The following is an 18,420-nucleotide window of genomic DNA, read 5'->3' on the forward strand; positions in this document are numbered from 1 at the left end:
AAAACTGAGCTTAAAAACCCTTCTTTCATTCTGGTAATTGAGTATGCAAATAAAGTCCCTTTGAAATATTCAAAATATTAATTTCCCTTCAGAGCAGTGAACACATCTGACCTCCTGACCCCACAGTGCACCAGCAGACCAACTTCTCCTGCTTTTGACAGCTCTGTCGGACACCTCACCTGCTAAAGCTGCTCCATGCCCACACTTTGACTCTCAGGGCACGCTTTGAATATCAGGTGTGTGTCGTTAATGGTTACCTGGCTGGTAGAAGTTTGGAGAAAGCTCCCTAGCAACTGCCCTGGCGATTTCAGAGTCGTGCACAGCAGAGATGGCGGCTTGCTCTGCGGCCTCGCTTTTTGTCCTGGCATGAGCCGTTCTGTAAAGAAAAAGACAAAGAGAAAGGTGAAGTGAAACTCAGATTCTTTTTTTTTAAGCACCAACTTCAAGGAACTACACCAAGTAGTTCCTCAACTATGTTTTTTTTCTTTCCTTTTTTTTTTTTTTTTTTTTGGTGCTACTCTCTTTGACCCCTCTTCAATCCCTGCCTCTTGCGCCTCATCTTTGAGCAGCTCTTCAACCATTCTGTCCCTCCCTTGGGGATGACATAACACCTCCCCTTGTGCTTCTATCTCAAATCCAAATCCTGATTTTCCAAATGGAGCGCGGCCACATCCAAGCAAGACCTTAATCCAGTCTGGAGCAGTGTGCTGCTGCTGCTGAACCACATGGGAGCAGTGCCCAGAGGGTACAGACACACACACACACGCACACACACACATACATGCGGACACATATGACTGTATTACACCCTATTATATCATGTAGAAACAGCAGGTGGTGTGGTGAGGGCTTAGGTTTGAATCCCACGCCAACTAAAGGTGACTGTTAGAGGTGACTCATGATGAGGCGCATTAGAACATTCAAACATGGAGAGCAAATAAAACAAATAAGATTTCAAAAATGCATGAATCCATCAAAACATGCAGAAACCCCAGAATCTAAACGACAGCGCCATAAAAAACCTAGCATCCACCTCTACTACAAAAATACTGATGCTCCGAAACCACAAGGGCGAAGAGTAATACGTTTTGGAATCAATGTGAGCGCAGCATTAGCACTGAGAGGTATTATGGGAGGGTAGCATGGCTGGACAAACAGAGGCCAGGGCGCTGACCTGCTTAACAAATCCCTTGAAAACTCTACCGAAAGATACGCCACATGTACACATGCCCGTGCACATACACAAACACAAAAACACAGTTTTGAGAGCCATACGAGGTAACACATGCTGTGTCACCGCCAGACCTCGTTGAAAAAAAGATCAAATTTAACAGAATATGAGTAAAAAAGGAGTTTTTATCACTTTAGCAGGCTGATAATGAACGGGGCACTTACACAATTCATGACAGCGCAACATGCGAGACATGATAAGCGCCCAGATGTGCTGTCCGAGTATCACTGTAAGTATTGACAGCTGTGGCTCGCGCCCTGCTTAACCCCACTCATCCATCTTCCTCTTTCATTCACTATCTCCTCTCTTTCAATCAATGCTGCCTGCTTTTTTTCCATCCTTCTTTATTGATGCTCCATCCCGTCACCCCCTGCATCCTCCTCCTCCTCCCTTCTCTCCCTCCTCTCACTCATTCTGTCTTTCTGCCAGAGTGACCCCAATGGACAGATGTCTCCATTTCAGACCATACTTCTCTGTCCTTGGACTCTGGGCAGTCGTGTTTTTGACGGGGCCAGGACAGAGGGATATTAAAATGCATGAGGAGCCATATGCTGGCGAGAGAGACAGACCATTTCCGCTCTAGAAATAAGCCCCTGTATCACCCAAATACAGAGGACACTTTCAGGCTCTGACTACGAGCAGGACTGACCAGCTGCTCACAAAGAATTGTGATTGAAGACATTTTTATGGCACCCAATTATAGCTTATTGCCATGATTTACAAACACAGGATACAGGAGTATAACTCGTGGTTTATTTTAGCTTCATGGCTTCCAATGTTAAAATGAACATGAAAGCATTCCTGTTACATCACCACTAACATACAAACTGTAGATACTCACTTGCCACACATGCTGCCACAAGGACATACATGCTTCTATTTCTGAAATGTGTGAAATGTGCAGCTGAGTGAAAGGCGGCATCAATGCGTCACAGATGCATACAGCATGCCCGTGACATATCCTAAAGGATCTTAACAGTTCCTTTTAGGAGGATCAGGCCGAAAGTCACGGGCAGACACAGGAAGCACTGCAGACTCTGCACAGACAGGATGTCTGGTGGCGGGAGGTGACAGGCAGAGAATGATGGGAGTGTGATAGAGCAGTGGGACGAGAGGAGAGTGGAATGAGAGGCGAGAAAACGTGGGCATGTGAGGCGGAAAGATAAAAGGGTTGGAAGGTTTTCTTCCTTAAATCTAAACACACTTAATTCAAAATAGCAAATGCTTCACCTGGGACTGTCACCTTACAGTCCACAATTTAAATCGTCAGTCGGGGAGATCGCTCCACTCTCTTTGCTGCACGGTTGTGCACAAAGAAATAGAGGAGCAACAGCAAAGCTGATGGTAGAGTTAAAAAATCAGTCCTTCAAAATTTAATTCAGTGCTCAGGATTCAGATGACTTTACATGCAGGTGAATTTTCCTCTGAGGCCTCCTTGTGCCCATAACAGATACATTCACCAGATCACCTAATAGAGCTGCTCTACATTCTGAATGCGTCTCTCTGTTATGCTATTTGTTTGGGCTGACAGAGTTGCAGCTGAATTGTGTTATCATTAGGCTACTGGCTCACCTAATTTCTTCTTCTATTCAAGTAACAAGTCAAAAATGACAGTGACATGGCCTGAGACAAACAATTACAAAGATAAACCATTTAGAATTTGATTACTGCTCCTGGGGCTGCACAGTGGTGCAGTAGTTAGCTCTATTGCCTCATAGCTAGGCCGCCAGTTTGATCATGGTGGGCCTTTCTGTGTGGAGTTTGCATGATCTCCCCCTACTTGCATGGGTTCTCTCTAGGTACTCCAGCTCCATCTCATAGTCCAAAAACATGCTCATCAGGTTAAATGGTGATTCTAAATTGCGGTGGGAGTGTGCATAGGAAAGGTCGTCTGCCTCTCTGTGTCAGCCCTGTGATTGACTGGTGACCAGTCCAGGGTGTACCTCTCCTCTCACCCTAAGACAGCTGGGAAACACTGCAAAAACGGAAATCTTATCAAGCGTTTTTGTCTTTTTTTAAGTAAAAATTGTCTTATTACACTCGATATGAGCCACTTTCAACTTATCAATCCAGAAAAATGTCTTGTTTCAAGTTATTAGAGTACAAAAATGAGGTTTGAATCGTTTGTAATCAGTAAAAAAATCTGCCAATGGAACAAGAAAAAATTGCTTGAAAATTTCCTTAAGACTAGAACAATGTCTTAATACAAGTAACTTTTCTCTTGTTCCATTGGCAGATTTTTTTTACTGGTTACAAGCAATTCAGACCTCATTTTTGTCCTTGAATAACTTTAAACAAGACATTTTTCTGGATTGGTCATGTGAATTTGGCTCATATTGAGTCTAAAAAGGAATTTTCTACTGAAAATAAGACAAAAACACTTGATAAGATTTCAGTTTTTGCAGCGAAGGCTCTAGCCACCCACAACCCTGAACAGGAAAAGGGGTAGAAAATGAATGAAAGATAAAAGATTATTGCACCTCTATAAGTTGTGCATCTGACAGGAATAGAAATTTGATGTATGATATGATTTGATACAACACAATAATACGATACAGGGTGATTCATTGCAACAGGATATTCGATATAGTGTAAAACGATACATTGTGTCACGATCAAATGTGATACAATACCAAAGGATATGGTACATTTGAGCTGCAACCTCTGGTCTAAAAATATGAAGCAATGCAGTGGTGCTAAAATCTGCTTTTCGTTGAGGCTTGCTCTGGCAGTACCAGACCAAGCCAAAACAGCCAATTTCACAGTAGAAATAAACATATTTACAGCCTGGGACAAAAAAGTCTTCCTTTTGACAAGGTAGTTTCTCTACTGGCACACACTGTGGGGGGTTCTCAATCTGCTAAGATGCTAAGCTGACCGACAGGCAGGCACCCTATAACCGTCAGTGAGGAGGCTCAAAGTTCGCCACATTTCCCGTATGGCTCCTGCCAATAATTTTCTTCAAAACTCATACATACAGTCAGTACCAGCTCTGATGCAGCCACGCCGCTGTCTGTAGTCACTACTCAATCCCCAGCATCGTCCTACCCACAGTACCATCTGATTGTTTACAAGCAGAGCCATGGCTTGGGTAACAGTCACTCAGCAGTGAAGTTATTACAGTTATTGCTGTTTCATTGAAATTTTGGAAAACTTCTTTTACTGTAGAAAAGTATAGCTATTTATTTTTTTATATTTTCTTTAACTTTATAAAACATTCTTCTGAGCCTGGGAGCTGTTAAATAAACATACGCTTGAAGGCATTTGAAAGCAGTTAAGCGTTGGAGTTTGTTTTATTCAAAATTTTGACACCAATATTTTCACTTCGACTGCAAATGAATATCGGCTTCAAATATCGGTTATCAGCCTCCTTGACTACAAATAATCGGTATTGTATTGACCCTGGAAAATCCATATAGGTCTATCTCTAATACATGGATAGTATTAGAATCTACATTTTGCAAATTGTCCATTGTCCAAAGCATGCCAGTATCATACATTTCCCCGACGCTTTCAATAAAATGTGCAATCATTGTGCTGGAATCAACTTGGGTCTGTTCCCCAAAACATTGATGTATTGTCATATGGATATTTTGTTGAACCCCCAATGTCTTCTAAGTAACACTGGAGTATAGAGTGGTACTGAAGCATCTTTATAATTTATCCGATATGTTGCCAAAATCATTGTCCCGTTAATTGCAAATTGAAAAGTCTGGATAAACAACATTGTGCAAGCTCATGACTGACCTTTGAAAAGTTCTTGAGCTGGCCAGACAGTCTGCAGCTTCCCTACTCTCGGCCAATCTGACGCTGCATATAAAGCAACACCTGTTCATGTCTAGTTTGCGGTCCTGCAAATGCTCCTCTGCGGTTCAGTGCTGGGGATACTTTAAGCAAATGAAGATATTTGAATCCCTAAATGCACCTGCTGGCTGAAATGCAAAAATATCTTACAAAACGCAGCAGTTTGGAGAAATTTGGATGGAGTGCAGAGAGAGTAGAGACTTTGAAGCTCTTGGACCGAGGCTTTGAGAGATTACATTGATTACTGGTGAGATCAATGTTTTTTTCATCACTTGTGACAAATGAATTGTGCGAAAAGTGTTGAGTCAGTTTGGCAGGCTTTGCAGCGGCTGCTCTTTTCTCTCTACAGAATGTGTTTTTAGGGTATAGGATGAGTGTGAGGCAGAAAAAGAGGGGAAAATAAAACATTTTAAAAGAAAAATGTGGAAATGAAAAGTAGATAAAGACAGAACTGGAGAGGGGAGACAGTAAATAGGAGTCCAAAGACCTTTGGGTATTTAGAACTGCTGAGGCATGCATCTCAGCTCCTCTAATTTTACTGCAGGCTTAAATTTCAAACCCAAGCTCCCATGCTGCACGGTGCATCCTTCTCAAAGGTCTGTCTACCCCTTCACATGCACAGAATAAAGTATGTGTATTATGTGCCTATTTGTGTATGAGTGTGTGAGTAATTTTGTGTCCTGTGCGCACACTCCCCTGTGTAAGGCCTCGGTCCATTAAACCCCAAGCTATGGCCTATTTGAAGAATCTCCCTCACATATGCTGACACAGATCTGCACCCTCTTCGTCTATGGGTCCCCTCCACCCTCTTTGTGTCTTCCAATCAACCCCCTGTGCCTTTTTCCCCGTCTCCTCTGTCCAAGCTTAGTAACTGGAATGCTGACTGGTATGGTGTATAATAAGATAAAAGATGATGCTTGACCTTGTCCTTGTAAACATTAGGAGTCAACAATATTCATTTAAACTCTCACCCCTTATTTCTTACCCACAAACAGAGAAAGTGTCATATTCCAAAACTGTTGATCAGCTAATAGAAGTATGAGTTAATACTTGTCTTGTAATCTTTATCTATTTCTCAGGCTAAACTGTTAGCATAGCTTACCCAGTAACGCTGCTTGTTAGCTACTTGAGACTAAAAGAGAGGTTTAAACTCACTTTTGCTGTTAGCTTGGAATTTGTAACATCCTCCTCATCTTTCTTTTTGGACATTTTAAACTGCAGAAGCTGCCTAGCATACTTAGCATGCCAAAACAGTAATACTGCAATAGCCCAGGTAAAGTTAGCAACATTTTAACAGTGTTACAGGACACAGAGGGAAAGGTCTTTATTCCTTACACATGATTTAAACCAGGAATTCACGCTTTGGGGACACTGAATTGTTAGCATATTCATACAAGTTAAGAGAGTAACACCACAGTAGGCAAAGAAATTGGTTAGCAACAGCAGCACTAGTAGCCCTGAGATATTTAAGTAACATTTAGCCCATAGAGGTTGCAAGAAAACTACTTAGTCCTCTAACCTAACTGTTTGGCAAGTGACTTTTTTTCAGCACATGCTATCTACTTAGCAAGCTAACATAGCAACACTAATAGCCTAATATTATCTACAGCTTTACATTGTTTTTTGATACCAGAGGAAAGACTTTAATTTCCTGCTAATGGTGCTGTAGCTATCTAGTTTCTGCAAAGTAATTCATCATTTGAGCCAAGAAATTTTATAAAGACATACATGCCTTCTTACCCTATTGTTTGACAACACAATACAATGTGACAATATGTTGTTGATGGTTCTGTTAGCTAATAGTTAACCGTAGCTAACTTTAAGTCTCAAGTATGCTCCCTCTTTTAGTAGACATCCCCGAATAATAGCGATTAATAAGGTTTACAACTTCCAACAAAGCTTATGATCTTAGCAGAACATGAAAAAGCACCAGGGTTCTCACCCTGAGCATGATGTTAACTAGATACAGCCACCACAGTGAAGACTCCATCCCTGTCTGACTTCACTAATCTGCTATGAAAGGAAATAATACATCAACAAAAATTACTGCCCTGTATCTAGCCCAAACAGTCCCCAGGTCCAAAAGAGCAGCCCACAACATCACAGAAAATCTGCACAAATTAGCACTTAGCTTGCCCTGCACACATCTCTCATATCTGTGCAGGCAATGCTATTGAATTCCCGGCTGGTGTTAATTCAGGATTACTCAAGCATGACTAACACCATTAGTGGTTAGCTAAAACCGACACTGAAATTATTCAGGAATTATTCTTGGGCCGAGGTCTGGGCTCACATTACCAGGGGCAGCAGTGGTGGGGGGGACAATGGCTCCAGCAAATGAGGCTTATAATGGGAGATGGAGTGGCTGTTATTATGAGATAAGCCAACTTTATCCTGAAGAGAGAGCGATGGTGCTGTATAATGAGGATATTTTGCTTTGGTTATGTACTATACTTGAAGAATTTTAGATTTAAGGACATCCTTGTTTGGCAAGTTGGGGCTTTGGGCAGATTCACCGTCACTGTCTCCCTCTTTCTATCCATTTTCTCTTTTTGGCAGAAGCAAAAAAAAAAGCATTGTCTAAGATCAGTTGGTAGAAATTCATGTGATTTGCATGGCCATATAGTACACCAGGAGTAGTATGTTTTCTTTAAGATTTTACCTTAAATTGATGATTTGTTTGGTGCAGCAGGGCACTGTGCAATGTTGAATGCACAAAAAGAAAAAAAAAGCATTGTAGATACTGATAAATATTAGATAAGGGCTATGGAATAAAGCCTGTGAGAATATGAAAAACATGAAATGAAAGGATGAAAGCATCTGGCAGGGTGCAAGGTACTGATACAGTACAATGATGAGGAAATGAATAGACCTGTCAGATTGTAGAAGAAGAGGACAAAAGAGAAAGTAATAGACACGATAACCATTCAAAAGCGGAATATAACTATATTATGTAATTTTAAAAAATGCAAAAAAAAGAAAAAAAGAAAAGACCATATGAGACACTACGCTTTTTTGTTGACAACAAGATAAGGTTTTTATTCCACTCTTAGGTCTGTATGCTACATATGAAGTCATAACTGCAGGTTACTAGTTCACCAAAAAAAAAAATCCTTGCCAATGAATAATTTTTGGTGCAGATAAACCTAACCAGATGCCAACTTTTCCTAGCTTTGGTACAAAACTTTATAATCTGTTCTGAATATGAACCAGCGGGTCGAGACAGATTGAAGACCAGCACCCAAACAGACTTCACTTCTAGGAAGACGAATACGCAGAGCTGGTATTTGATTAAACAGGAAAGAAATCCCCCAACTCCACGAACATTTTCACCATGGATTATAAACAGACCTAATCTCCTACGTGTGTTCTTTACTCAGAAACTCTGCTCTAAAGTGTCCCCTGAGACCTTACCTGGCCTCTGTCCAAAAACACACAGTTACAGGTATATGCCTGTTTATATGGCTGTGGGCTGTGAGAACGCATAAACATAATGATACATAACATATCAATTCTGCACATGTGAACATGCACGTGTGGTACAAGTTCAGCTCTCCTTTGAGTGCTGACATGAGTTTGCTGAGAGAGTGACACAGAATCCTTCTCTGAGATGATCCCTCTGGTTTTGGTGAAGGGCAGTGGCAGGGATTCAGACCTCTGCTCTGTGCTCTTTGTGTCAACACTGCTGGTGAAACATGGCCACAGCTGATACAGCTAATGACCCGGAGGGGGAGGGGGGCAATGCTGGCTAAACCACACACTGCAGGAAACAGGGATGGAGTATGTATGAGCCTTTGAAGCATGGATTTGCTTTTTAATGCAACTGTAGGCGTACCATCCATAACACTTATGAGAGAACAGCTACTAAATAAAAGTGGAGGCACCTATCAATCAAGGCAGTGCAACCTTAAATATGCCTCTATTAAAGCTTTTACATTTATTTAGCAAAAGTTACAAAACACAAAAGTGAATTTATTCTCATAGCAGCAAAGAAACAGAGAAACAAAAACTGCATCTCAAGGCACCACACCTGAGTTAGCCTTGTCAACACTGTGAACTTCATTTCTATTGATTAAACCCAATCCTAACTCATATGTTTTTATATAATTTATAATTTATAACTTATTTTCCAATAACTACATTCAGTTATGCTTTGTGTCTGTCTACAGCCTCATTGCATGCAAAGATTACTAGTTAATGGTCACAGCTCAAAATCTACTTTAAAGAGAGGGTATTGTGTCTTTTTTTTTTATAGGCTTTACACTATCTCCCTGATGCCCCTGTAGTAGCTTCACATGATTATAGCTAAAAAAAAGTATTTTTTCCTCACATTGTTTTAGACAATCCTTTTTTCAGTCTCTCTCACAAACACTCCAAAAAGGCTTCCTGCTCCACAGACCCCCTTCTTTCTCATTGGCCAGACCTCTGCAGTCTTTAAAGATCATGAGAAGGACAAGGTATCTATACAGCAATACATTATCATCCTATACAACACAATGATCCATCTATCAATAATTTTGCAGAAGCAAAATTTCTTTTCCAATTTGAGTTGACTGCACTTAACCAATGAGGAGAATTTTATAGTCTCCCGTAAAAAAATACAAGTTACAATCCTGTGATGTAGCAGTGATTTTATTTCCTCAAAGTTATTTAATCAGAGAGGACAGGACAGTGGATACAGTAGGAAACAGGGCAAGACTGGGGAATGACATGTGGGAAAGAGGTCACAGGCTGGATTCGAACCCGGGGCCACCCACGTGGGGCGAACCTTAATGGAACACACCCCAAACTGCTGGGCCACTTGCGCTCCTGTATATCATAATTTTACAATTAAAATTGACGCTGAATTAATGTATCCCAATATAAAATCATGGAAATGTAATAAGGTTATTTTGCCATATTGGATCATATCATACTGTGACAATCATAACATACCATGTCATAACATACCATGTTGTATCGTATCAAACTCTTAAACACCTTATTATGCTGTATTCAAAGGATCCAATGTATCCATAAAATAAAGAAACATAGTGTATGGTATAATATTATGTCATATTTTATCCCAATTACACCTCTGGTATTGATAAGGCTTTGTATTGTGCTATTTTATCATGTTCTACTCAATCCTGTCCTGCCCTAACATATCCTTATTAACAATATCCTAATTTATCGTATCCTCCTTTATCATCTCCTCCCTACCATATCCTACTCTATTGTATCCTGCCCTATGATATCCTACTTTATCGTATCCTATGATATTGTACTTTATCATACCCTACACTATCATATTGTACTTAATTGTCTCCTACTTTATTGCATCCTTCTTAATCATTTCCCATAGTCTACCCTAACACTCTACTCTAACCTATTGTATTCTGTGCTATCTAGGGGTGGTAGAAAAAAACCAAAAATCTATATATCAGGAATTTTTGTTTGACAACATCAAAATTGGGATTCTTTGACAAAAAAGAAACATTTTTTCAGATTCAAATTCTTCATTTCAGTCTTTGTTTATAAACTGGATTGAAAAAAAGTTACCACTTTTCTCCAGCAGAGGGTGAAATGCTTCTCTCTGACTCAGGTGGGAAAATATTTTATGGGAAAATATGGCTCCTGATATAGTCTATAGACATTATCATCATCATTTAACTTTTACACATGGTCTGGTGTTAAAAAAGCAACCTGAAAATAAAAAAATAAAAAAAACGGAAATATCAAAGAATCATAATTTAAATCAAATCGGCACCCCAAAAATCGTAATTATATTGCATCATCATATCCTACCCTATTGTATTTTACTCTAACCATCTTATACTGTAATTTCCTGCTCTATCACATCCTATCGTATCATCACCCAAAGATTCAGATAGTTTAGGCAAACAAACATGGGCATGCTCAACATAAATGCAGTCATATTCACTGAGCCCTACTGATGCAAATGTTGTCACACGACTATGCAAATGTCTCATATCTACTATGCATACACATGCAAAGACACATACAGGCAGAAGCTTGAAATGTGAGCCACCTTGTATGCAAATGACTCAAATCTGCATTAAAAGTTAAAAAAGGAGGACTCTTAGCAGAAAGGTCCATAATGAGGTCTACTGGGAATAAAAGATTTGGGCTGCACTGAGGACTCGCTAAGGTGACTCCAATGTAATTTCTCCTTTGTAAATCTGAAAGCCGAATGTGTTGCACAAGCCTTATAGGATGAATAAACACAATGTTAAACCAACAACGCCTCTTCACTCCACTTCCTCATGAAGAAAATCAACAAATGGTTGACACGATGATGACGGCGATGAGGCAGTAACTATGGTAACCAGCAGAGACACTTGAGCAAGCTGTCCAACTAGGCATCCTGGCTGTATTAATGAATTTGCAAATGAACAAGCTGGCATTACACACTACTGTACTTACATGTACTACACACAAATAAGCAACAATTTGATACGTCTGGATGGAAATGTAAACAAGTGCGTATAATATAGAGGGTTTACACACAGGTAGAGAGACGGAGGCACACAAACAGCCACTCCGTGGTGGGTATAATTTAACTACGAGGCTCAACATCCGAGCTGAACCTGTGAGAGTAAAGGTCACATTGCCTGGCAACCACTTGAGCTTAAGGAATAGTTTTAATTATGGTCTGTGCTCTCTCCTCCAATCTCCCACCACCATCCAGCCGAGTGTGTGCACACACACAATCATATACACACACAACCATCAATTTCCTCTCCAGTGCAAAGCCAAGGAAGCATTAGTGTTAGGTTACATCTGCCCACAGAGAAGAAATTGTGATGCAATGTTCGTACGCTGTATCCCACACAGACCAAGTGGACAACACACAAGAACAACCACAAGAACAACACTAAGTGACGTTAAAGCTAGAATATTTGCATTTTCACAGCCATGGCTCTAAAATCAACTGTAACAGATAATTATTTGTAGGTTAAGTTCTAAAACACTGCAACCTTATAGTACAGTAGAATATAATGAAAAAGGGACAGTTATGAATAAAATATCCTGGAGTTGGAGTAACGATTACAGACAAAAATCAGCACTCATCAAACAAGACCACATCCACAGATTCATGTCTGCGTGACACAACAAGAGTGGTTGCATGTATAAGACAGGGTTTTCAGCGTGTATGGAAAAAGCAATACTCTGACAACAACGAGAGAAGTGATACTTCCATAATCCAATCCGTGAACATCTGGAGGCCAAGCTGCCTAGCTAGCCAATCAGAGTGGCTGAACAGATTTAGCGGGGCACATTAGTATCCAGAGGTTAAAGTCACACGGCCTTGGTAGAAGGCATAAAAACACAATAATAAAAAAAAAAAACAGGAAGAATAAGCAGGAAAAGAGTCACTTTATACAACATGAGCAGACCAGTGTCCCGGAAAATAAAATGTAGAATCATGATGCTTACACAATGACCCATCATTGTTATTCAATGTAAAATTTGAAATGTCATGGTTGAAAATGTCCTTTATATATCACAAATCTTCAAACACCCTTGTGGGTAACTTCCTTAATAAAAACTGTTTACATGAGATCAAGATGAAAGACAATCACGATGAGGTCAACAGGAAGTCTGCTCTAACTCTCCGTTGCACAGGAATACTACAGATTAATGACTCGTGAATTTATTCACGTCAGTCTGCTTGTTTTGGAAAAAAAAGAAGGTAAACAGGTTCATTCCCCATCAGTGGTGATGGCTCTGGCAGAGAGGGTGCATGTTGTTTTTCCAACCTACATGAAAAACACACTCTGTTCATGTATGTGCATTGCCATGGAAACCTCTCTCATGGCAGTGCTTGTAAAATCTGACTGATACATTAGAGATAAAAAATCAGAACAAAAATCGACTGAGTTAGGATGTTATTTATTGACAAAAAAAGTGGCATTTTCTTCTTTTTAACTCAAACTGAACATAAAAATAAATAATGTGTTGCCTTAAAATAAATAAGTTATATAAATAAATGAATAAACACAGAATCAAAATAATCAACCCACCTTTGATATGTTACTCTTGTACAATTTACCACAAAAAATTTGAGCTTTGTTGAAGTCTCCTTTAAACAGGCATTTAAACTTTCAAAATTATAAACAGAACACTTAAAGTAATATTCGGACCAAGGGATAATAGGTAAAGAACTGTTTTGATCTTGGTGCAGCTGTGCAACAGGTTATTGTCTCCCTGGGGAAACTAAGGCTGTTTTCCAAACCATCTACTACACTAGCGGTGCCTACTATTATGGCTGAAATTCAGTTTGTAGCAGGTATTATGTTAAAACTTGCAAAATCTGCTGTATACTAAAAATCCTCAGATGTCCTACTGATCCAGGAAAATTTCTCAGTATGCAACGGACCAGTCTACCTGGCATACTGTTTCCCATAATGCACGGCGCTAACGCTGTTTGTCTATGCGAGTGACAGGTTTTGGTGAATTACCACCATCTACTGGAATTTATCAGCATTACAATTACAACACAACACTAACGTTAGACGGTCTGTGAGGTAGAAGTGAAGTGATACGAAGAAACACCAGTTAATCTTGTCATCTCGGTCGTAAAGAGGTGATTACTTCTACACATCATTATCCCATATAAACCACTTATTCACTTTTCAAACCATACATGGATTATATAGAAGTAATTTTTCATCAGCTGTAAAAAATAAAAATCCCTTTCAGATTTATTTTCAGTAAACCGTATAACTTTTGGCGTAAGATTAGAAATCAAGAATGATGATTCTGTTTTGTATGATTAACAAAATAACTAAATGCCAAGATCTGCCAATTGCTTGTTTTGTATATTTATATTAAAGGCACCCCCCCAAAACATCATCTGTAGCTCTGCCTTCCAAAGGCCTTCTGGAAACCAGAATAGTATACTACAAAACAGACCCAACAGAACAGCCATACTACATACTACATGCAAAAGCAGTAGGTAGTATGTAGTGTCTACTACATACTACATTCACATGTAGTATGTAGTGGGTGGTTTGGAAAACAGCCTAGTTGTAGTGCACAAGTACCATTGTAATGATGGGCTTATCTCAGTACTCTCAAGCTGAAAACAAATTATTAAATGTTTCCTCACACCCCCTGCAATATGTCTGCGAACCCCTAGGGATACATATACCCCTGGTTGGGAATCACTGCTCTAGAGGACAACTGGTTGAAAACTTCAGTACATTACAGAGATGCTACTTTATGAGTTATTGGCTTTACATGTAAGTGCCCACGGCCTGGTGAAACATTTCTCATTAACAAAATCATCTTCATCATAGATAGTAAAAGGCACTTGAAGCCTGGCCGCTTGACTAAATCTGAGAGCTCTCTGTCTTTCAGAGTTACTTTACATACAGTTAAGATAGCACACTGTTAGCTAATGCCTGTTCTAATCTTACCATGTGCCATATAGTGTTATTTCCTTATCTATAGTAGCTGTCACATTTTGCAGGAACCACATATGCTCACGTACAAGGCACACAATTCATCTTAATGTGTTTCTGAGATGGGTTTTGCAGAGTGTTTAGATTTTTTTTTTTAACATAATTTCCTTTCCCCAGTCAAATCAGGGTTCAAATACACATAAAAACACATTGACAGATCTCCATGGAGCTCTGGCATACTAAATAATGTCTTTACATCTCAAGTCAGTGTATCTAATGCAATATTTAACTCACCCCACTGATTCTCTCCCTCTCATACACCTCTCACATACACAGTTAGTGCACTACAAGAAAGAAGCAGTGCAACACATTCACAGTTACATAATGCAGGGAGTATGGTCTTGTGGAAAATTCTTTATAAACCAAGTGAATGGTAGATTGTTGACGAAATGGAGTAAAGCTTCTCAACAAGACGCTCTTCTAAATTTTTAATGATTGCAGGCATACCACTACATGAGTTAACCTCTTTATAGAAGCTTTGGACTTCACATGACTCCCCCCTCCACCACCTCTCCCTGTCCACCCGCCCGCCCGCCTGCCTGCCTGACTCATCGCAGCCTTTCTTGAGAAGCTGCAAAACTATGTACCATTCTCAGAGAGATTACAAACCACAGCCACACAGTGCAAAAGGCATGTCGGTGAAACTCAATCCTATCACCGCCGCTGTCGACATGGCACACTGCTACACTCACGTTTACACACAGACATTTCCCACAGGCCATTCTGCTCTACTCTCCAGGGACTAAAGCTGCCATACAGTGTAAATACAAAGCAGCAAATCCTCCAATCCTCCAAACCCTCAGAGATACAACGCTCTGTACATCCAGGGCACTTTCTTTACCCTCATGAAACCTTCTCTTTTTGTGGTAAGTCCTGCTACTGGACATGTAGGATGGTGATTTCTGCTAAACTGCTTCTTTCTCCTCTCGCCTTCCCAACGCCTCCCACCAGGGAGAAGAAATATTAAGAAGAGAAAAATAGCATCTTCCGCTTCTACTGAAAACGTACTCTTAAAATTTCTTCTCTGACTTCTTTCTACATCAGTGATGAATTAAAACATAATGACGCATATTAACTGTTTTGTATCTACTCAGCTCTCTCTCTTATATTTAGGACCTTTAATGATATGATCAACAAATAACAAGGTTACAGCCATGCCTGTCATGTCTGTAATGCTATGTTACGGTGCTGTGGGCAGGGGTGGATCCAAAGGGTTGGCAAGGGGTGCCTCGGCCCCTCTTGAAAAGTGAATGTCCATCCCAGAGCCCCCCTAAAGAATCCTGAGCTGTGATCAAAGGCAGAAAATATGTCTTGTAGCTTTTTTTCAGTTTCAATGAAGCACATTGGGCCTAATTCACTCTGCACATGAAAAACCTGACACACCAGCTAATTTTGTTCTGATCACCTAGAGTATATTAGGTAATCAAAATCGCTCTAAATTGACAGGCGGGTGCGTGGCATTCCAGTATGAACATTGTCATGTTTTTAATTGCAAAAAAAAAAATAATAATTTAAGATTCATTATTTTAAGTATGATAAGGGTGAAAAGGCATCAGTGTAATGATTATTTCATACACGGTCAATTCACAGTTTTTATTTTTGAATTCTAATAAAGCCCTTTTTCTTTTACAGAGAGTAGTTCATATGCTCGGTTTAAGGACATATTTGCGCATACACACTGTTAGCGAATAAAGCCCAGTGTCTTTCACTAAAACTTTGGTCTATTTCTTTTAAATACCTCTTCTTTTTGAGTTTTTATTGAGCAAAGCTTGAAATATTTACCACTCTGTTGCAACAGATTGGACTTAAATTCACATTCTTAAATCCTTGAATTGAAAATATTTAAAATAGACAGACCTATGCTAAGTAGAAACAGAAAGTGTATATAAACAATATTACACCGTTGCATGAATCTGTGCCACTATTGTGTCACAGTGGTCTGAATAAGTCTGTACTCAGCCGCCTTGCAGTGGAGCACTGGGGTGAAGGCTGATGGTAGCATGTTGAGATGCACATTTAAACTGAGTGGCTTTGATGGCTAGAAATTAAAAGGAGTACTATCGCATGTTCACCAGGTTTCATTTTATACATCTTGATTAAGTGCGTTGTGATTCTATGAATTAAAAAAAAAATGTGCCAGGTAGGAATAGAATACTGTTCATTTTTAAGACACCTAGCCACAAACCAAAGACTGGAGAAAGTTTGACGTGATTATGGAATTAGACAGAAATTAAGGCATCAATAAAGTAAAGACATATGAGGCATATTAATGTTTACACTAATTCTAAGCTAAAAGCTTCCAAAGTTCAAAATATGTCCTGTTTAGGAGGTTTTAACCCCAAGACAATCCTAGATGAGTGTGACCGGATGGAGGGAGAAATAAAAACACTGTGGGGGCTCCACCATTCAGAAACATTCAGCTTGCAGGCCCTGGCCCCCATAGTTCCTAGACCTCTGGAGGTCTAGGTACTACTCCTGAGGCAGGACTGTTTCAAGGGCTAGATCAATTCCCCTAGACCTAAATTTGGACCCTAGTTCCTGTGGTCATAACATAAGGAAAACTCCTGTGGTTGAAAAACACCTGATGTGACCCACTGTTAGTGCTGTGAAGGCAAACTTATAGAAAACAGGTGCTGCTTCACAACAGCTGACCTTGGATATTTTAATGAATTCAATCAGAGCCAATCATGCTGCTAGCAGGACCAAAGTCTAAGGGAAAAACTACATAACGGAAGTTTTTGATTGATGTTCATTACACATAATGACTCCAAGCCACCGCTCACAGCTCAACACATCATTAGGCTTTCATTAAGATGCTTACAGGGTTTCATTCACTGACATCTCTCAGCCGGCTAACTATAACTTTATTGAAGGTAAATGTGGTGAAGTACAGAATAAGATTATGTTACGACCTGTAATTTGATAAAACAACTCAGTCCTGATGCATGGGCCTTTGCAGCAGCGTCATTATTTATAGCTTATGTACAAGATGGCACTGACTGCGGTCATTAAATTTACTGTTAAAGATAAATTGTGGCTCATGTGGGTGGTTATTTTTCAAGTCAGCAATAAATGTCTGACCTCACATGATCATATTGCAATGAATATGAGACATGTCAGCAGCAAATATATTGAATGCTGTGGTTTGGTTCAATCTCAGTGTGATCCTCCCCACAGTTACAGTAACTATATGCTCGGTGCCTTGTTGCTACTGTACATTCTGTCACTTCATAAAGGCACCAACTTGACATACTTTCAAAAGGTGTGTGGCGCCACTTCATGTGAAGTCCATAAGTGGCACCTCAAGCACTGACATCAAACAGACGCAGATGCAGACACAGAATAAATGAACCCGAATGCACCACGACCCGTATTTAGAGCAGAGGAAGTCATCTGCATCAAGGGACAGCAGAAATGGAATCTTGCATGATGTTCTGCGGGTTGGGATTATTTTGTTCACATGTTAAAACACAGGCTGATCTATAACTCTCTCCAAAAAGGGCAGGTGCTGAGTGGCTGAGGTCATCACACAGCAGGTGATAAACAAACATCCCTGGACACAAACACCCCCTCAAAACACACACACACACTGCACACTTTCACTGTTCTCCTGCCAAGTGATAGCAACCTTATCACCTCCCATATCCAAACACACACTTTCTCCTATTCTCTTCAAATCTCTTCCTCTCAGTTTAATGGACACACACATGCATGCACTCACATGCACATTCAGGAGAGATGATAGTGTGAGAGAGATGGCAGGCTGCTATATCAGTGGTGGGACGGGTATATATTCCTGGCTGGTGCTGATAAGCCAACTGATGCCTTGCCTTATTTAGTCAGTACTCACTGCTGACACACCAGCAGAGCAGCAGACACCCCATGTACCCTCAGTGTGTGCATCGGTCTTAAGTG

The 18,420-nt window shown here is 40.1% G+C and overlaps 1 protein-coding gene across 1 annotated transcript in view; it reads right to left on the reverse strand.

Moving 5' to 3' along the window:
* LOC141807391 (junctophilin-1-like) overlaps positions 1–18,420 on the reverse strand; it is a 47,295-nt gene that overhangs the window by 17,290 nt on the left and 11,585 nt on the right. The window contains exon 5 of the mRNA XM_074693362.1: positions 258–376. Coding sequence (XP_074549463.1) covers positions 258–376 — 119 coding nt within the window. The remainder of the gene's footprint in view (positions 1–257; positions 377–18,420) is intronic.

The sequence above is a fragment of the Halichoeres trimaculatus genome, unplaced genomic scaffold (genome assembly GCF_033239565.1).
Source record: "Halichoeres trimaculatus isolate MK-OKI-2021-1 unplaced genomic scaffold, fHalTri1.1 fHalTri1_scaffold_18, whole genome shotgun sequence".
NCBI lineage: Eukaryota > Metazoa > Chordata > Actinopteri > Labriformes > Labridae > Halichoeres > Halichoeres trimaculatus.